General features: G+C 42.1%; 1 protein-coding gene across 2 annotated transcripts; it reads left to right on the plus strand.

The window, feature by feature from the left end:
• Positions 1–1,826: 1,826 nt before the first annotated feature.
• LOC126980953 (uncharacterized) lies at positions 1,827–5,253 on the plus strand. Of its 2 annotated transcripts, none has more exons than XM_050831407.1 (2): positions 1,827–2,794; positions 5,106–5,253. In XM_050831407.1, exons 1-2 carry the CDS (start codon positions 2,003–2,005, stop codon positions 5,115–5,117), a joined length of 804 nt encoding a protein of 267 aa, XP_050687364.1. In that variant the 5' UTR covers positions 1,827–2,002; the 3' UTR covers positions 5,118–5,253. The 2 variants fall into 2 exon arrangements, with proteins under 2 accessions (XP_050687364.1, XP_050687365.1); XM_050831408.1 differs by having other exon boundaries at positions 5,109–5,242.
• The last annotated feature ends 257 nt before the right edge of the window (positions 5,254–5,510 follow it).

Consider the following 5,510-nt stretch of genomic DNA (forward strand, 5'->3'; position numbering starts at 1 on the left):
AAATTTGCATGAAAATATATATACAAAAATACACATAAAATATTTACATTTATATTAAAATAAATATACAAAATGCACATACAATAAGGTAAATTTGTATTGAAATAGATATGCAAAATACACATAAAATAATGTTAATTTGTATCAAAATATATATACGAATACAAATAAAATAACGTAAATTTCTATGAAAATATATATACAAAATAAACATAAAATTATGTAAATACTTAAAAAAAATGTATATATATATATATATATATATATATATATATATATATATATATATATATATATATATATATATATATATATATATATATATATATACAAAATACACCTTGAATAATGTAAATTCGTATTAAAATAAATAAACAAAATTCCAATAAAAGAATGTATATTTGAAGGAAAATAAATATACAAATACAAACAAAATAACTAAAATTTGTATAAAAGTATATACAAAAATACACATAAATAATTTAAATTTGTATGAAAATAGATACACAAAATACACATAAAATTAGGTAAATTTATATTAAAATGCATATACAAAATACACATAAAATATTGTAAATTTGTATGAAAATATATAAACAAATACACATTAAATAAAGTAAATTTATATATAATATATATACAAAATACACATTAAATAGTGTAAATATATATAAAAAATATATATATACAAGATACACATAGAATAATGTAAAATCGTATTAAAATTCCAAACTCTTGTACCGATTTTAACCAAAGCCGTATGTATACACCCGCGCCTGAGATTGATGACGGTATTTCCGCTTCTTGACTTTCTACGTTCTCCAGATTGTTTTTTTCGTCGATACTTATTAAGTTTATCTTTCCACTTTTTTTTTTACATCAAAGGAAGCAGCTCACGGGCAAAAAAGAAAAAAAAAGAAATCATAATGCAAGAAAACAAACAAACGAAAAAAAACGCTTCTCACAGCCTTTATAAAAAAGTTTAGAAAAGTGGTCAAAAGATATACCAATATCGTGAGGAGAGGTATCCTGATACTCTCCTCTTGAAAGAGTTCTAGTCGTAGGCAGGAGGAAATATAGATGAAGATGGTTTCAGAGTTTTTACCAGTGTAAGGGATGAAAGAGTGAAGATGCTGGTTAACTCTTGCATAAAGGATTTGGGCAGTATTTTTTTTTTTATACATGTGGCCTATGGCGCCGGTTGGCTATTAAGTTGGGCCCTGATGGTTGGTCCAAGCCCGTCACGGCGCAGGCAATTGTTTATAGTGGCGCCATTATTATTGGCTCATGCTGCCCTCCGGAGCTCATTTTTTATTTCACTTGCGCTGCACAGCTTCTTCTAGAGCCCGGGTTGATGGGTGGTCTTCAGGATAGCATGTGGGTAGTCTTAGGCCACTCGGCGGTAACTGAAAAATCCCAGGTGGTTAGCGATGGATTCGAACCCGCATCATGGACAGCTCACGGAATGCGGGGCCGGCACGCTAACCACTCAGCCACGGCCTCCCCAATTATAAATTAGTGTTTCCATAGTACTATTCATCGTTACTTTTTTTTTTCCATGATCTGTAGTATTCTACATATATATCCTACAGGTATTCTAAACATGCATTATGATAATTACATGAAATACAGCGGAGGACAATTAGTGTCAGTTGAAAGACATAGGAAATGACAGGAAATCTGATTGGTGGCAAATGGTCGGACAAAAATTTAGATTTAGTTCAGTTAAGTCAGTTAAGATTAAGTTTAGATTTTCATGTATAAAGTAAATTCAGTTTAAAATAACTACAGTTAAATTTTGCAAAGTTAGTTTACTTAAAAAAAGCTAGAGTTACACGGTCAAGAGACTGTAATGTGGTATATTCATTCTTAGCAGGTGTCACCAGCGATTAAGTCCTTGTGCCCACGAAGCTCGAACTGTTCTTCCAGTTATCGTAAATTACAATTGTTTCTGTGGGGAGAGGAGTGGCAGGTCACCCTCGCCCCGGAGAAGACGCAGGCCATGGTCATCTCACGCTCCCCAGACGCCTCTCGAGCAGTCTCAGGCCAGCTGCGTCTTGGTGGAAAAAGTCTGCCCCTCCAGGACCACATCAAGGTCCTGGGAGTGACTGTGGACCAAAGCCTGCGCTTCGACCTCCATATCCGAGCTGTTGCCCGCCAGGCCTCCCTGCGAGTCTCTGCCCTGCGAAGAGTAGCGGGATCCCTCGACCCACGGGGCATCCTCACTCTCTTCAAGGCACAGATACGACCGTATCTGGAGTACGGTGCCCTGTGCTGGATGGCGAGTGCTGCCACCCACATGCTGAGGCTCGACGCAGTGCAGCGACGAGCACTGCGTCTGGTGGAGGCCAGCGAGCACCTGGAGGAGGAGTCTGCCACTGTGCCATCGCTGGAGCACCGCCGTGATGTCTCAGCACTGGTGGTGTGTCACAAAGCCCAGGTGCAGGGGGTTCCCCACCTCAGCAGATTGAGGCTTCCTCCACGCGCTGCTCAGAGGTTCACCCGGACTACACTCTCCGGTTTCTTCTGCGGTGGAAAGCGGCATCCTCGGTCTCGCTGTCTTGCTCGTGCTTCAGTGTGCCGTAAGTGTGGGAAGACGGGCCATTACGCCAGCGTCTGCAGGTCTGGCGACCCTGGACGATCGAGAAGACCTTACACCGCAGCCGCTGCTACTATGGAACCTCCTGGCTCTACCTCCCCGGTCCCTCCCTGTGGACACTGCGCCCTGCCACCAACTACTGCCGCCACTCCAGTATTAGCGTCTGTTACTACGCCGCGGAGCTCTACAATTCCTGTGAGTGTCAATGAACTGCAAGTGAACTCCCTTATTGACAGTGGAAGTACTATTAGTTTCATCCATCCACAAGTTGTGAAAAAATTAAATATTCCTGTGTACCCTTCAAAGACTGATGTCACCCTTGCTTCTTCCCAAGTTTCTACTACCGGAGGACATTGCTTTGTCAACCTGAAAGTTAACGACAGTCTGTATCCTCAATTCAAGTTGTCAGTTCTTCCCCAGTTGTGTTATAAAGTAATCTTGGGCAGAGACTTCATGGAAAAACACCAGGCTGTGGAATTCACTTTGGATGGCTCTTTACCTAAACTAACTATATGTAACGTAGCATCAATGTCTATTGATCCTCCATCCCTCTTCCCTAACCTGTCCCCTAATACAAAGCCAGTCTCCACGTGTTCTCGTAAGTTCTCGAGGTCGGATGAAGAGTTTATTCATGAGGAAGTACAGTCTTTGTTACAAGAAGGTGTTGTAGAGAAGAGTCAGTCCCCTTGGAGAGCTCAAGTGCTAGTAACAAGCGATGAGAGACACAAGCGGCGCATGGCTGTTGATTACTCTCGTACCATAAACCGTTTTACGTCATTGGACGCTTACCCAATGCCTCGTATTCATGATTTAATTCACAAGATGGCTAAGTACAAAATATTCAGCAAACTTGATCTGAAAAATGCTTACTATCAAGTTCCCTTACGAGAAACGGAGAAACAGTACACTGCTTTTGAGGCTGACGGACAGTTACTTCAATTTACCAGAGTTCCTTTTGGTCTGACAAATTCCGTTGCTGTTTTTCAGAGAATCATGGACTCTATCATAGCTGACAACAAATTGCAAGCCACCTATGCTTACATTGATGATGTTATTGTATGCGGCGTAAGCAAGGAGGAACATGACCGGAACCTTCAGCGTTTCAAGGCGGTAGCCTCAAAGTACAACTTGACTTTGAACTTGAAGAAGTGTCACTACGGCTTAAAAGAAATTACTTATCTTGGGTATTGCATCTCCGATAATTCTCTGCGCCCTGATCCAGATCGTATCAGACCCCTGATAGAAATGCCAGTTCCTAATGATTCACCCTCTCTAAAACGAGCGCATGGCCTCTTCTCATACTATTCCATCTGGATACCTAACTATTCTAAGCGCATACAGGCTCTTCTGCTGTGCCAGAGTTTTCCACTCGGCTCTGAAGCTATTAAATGTTTCGAATCGCTAAAGAGAGACATCTGTAAAGCTTCAGTAGCTGCCTATGATGAAACTTTGCCACTCCAGACGAGACTGACGCATCCTCTGTCTCCATAGCAGCCACTCTTTCCCAGCTTGGTCGGCCAGTTGCTTTCTTCTCCAGAACCCTGACCGGCTCTGAAAGACTTCAGCCTGCTGTGGAGAGAGAAGCCACTGCTATCATTGAAGCCGTACGTAAGTGGAGACTTTTTATTTTGGGCCGCAAATTCACTATTGTCACTGACCAACAAGCTGTATCCTTCATGTTTGACTCACGGCATTCCTCCAAAATTAAGAATGACAAAATATTAAGATGGCGTCTCGAGCTCTCTGAATACTTGTATGACATTAAGTACCGACCAGGTCCTCAAAACATCCCTTGCGACACACTGTCTCGTGCATGCTCGGTTAATACTAGCCCAGGCTCAGTCTCTCTCGAACAAGTACGCTTGTCTCTGTGTCATCCTGGCGTCACAAGACTTTATCATTTTGTAAAAGTTAAGAATCTGGCTTTTTCTCTAGATGATGTAATGAGGGTTTGTTCTCAATGCAGTATTTGTTCAGAATTGAAACCTAGATTCTTCAAACCTCCAGTTAAGAACCTGATCCATGCAACGCAACCCTTTGACCGAATCTCTATTGATTTCGCTGGACCGAAACCTTCTACTACAAAGAATAAATACCTCCTGGTAATGATAGACGAGTACTCTAGATTCCCATTTGTGTTCCCATGCCCAGATATGTCTGTTCAAACTGTTAAAGCTTGCTTCCTTAAACTGTTCTCTATGTTCGGTTGTCCATCATCAGTTCATTCGGACAGAGGAACACAGTTCATGTCTCGTGAAGTCGCAGATTTTCTGTTGAGCCACGGTGTCGTCATGACACACTCCACTCCCTACCACCCCCAAGGTAACGGACAATGTGAAAGAGAGATTGGTACTATTTGGAAAACTGTACGCCTAGCACTCAGATCCTCCAAACTCCCCGAGTCTCAATGGGAACTAGTTCTGGACAGAGTACTTCATTCCATTCGGTCCCTCCTTTGTACTGCCACCAATCAAACCCCTCATGAAAGGTTATTTTCTTTCCCTAGGAGATCATTTAGTGGTTACTCCTTACCTTCCTGGCTTGCCACACCTGGACCTGTCCTGCTGCGGAAGTTTGTTCGTAATTCCAAATCGGATCCGTTAGTGGAAGAAGTTGATCTCGAGAGTGCTACACCACACTACGCTCATATTCGCCATCTGGATGGGAGGAGGTCTACCGTCTCTACGAGGGACCTGGCTCCAACCCCTAAGGAAAAGACAACCATGCAAGAGAACATCAATGGGACAACACCCACTGAAGAGATTTCGGCTCCAGAACCGACTTCTACCGATGACAGTGATGGAGGGGCAGCCACTCCTGACGCTTGTTACCCAGCCTCCGATGACAGTAGACTTCCGGACACAAGAAAAAGCGACTCGCCCGAAACTTCCGAAGAAAGACCTGAACCACT

Source organism: Eriocheir sinensis, chromosome 46 (assembly GCF_024679095.1).
Source record: "Eriocheir sinensis breed Jianghai 21 chromosome 46, ASM2467909v1, whole genome shotgun sequence".
Taxonomy (NCBI): Eukaryota; Metazoa; Arthropoda; class Malacostraca; order Decapoda; family Varunidae; genus Eriocheir; species Eriocheir sinensis.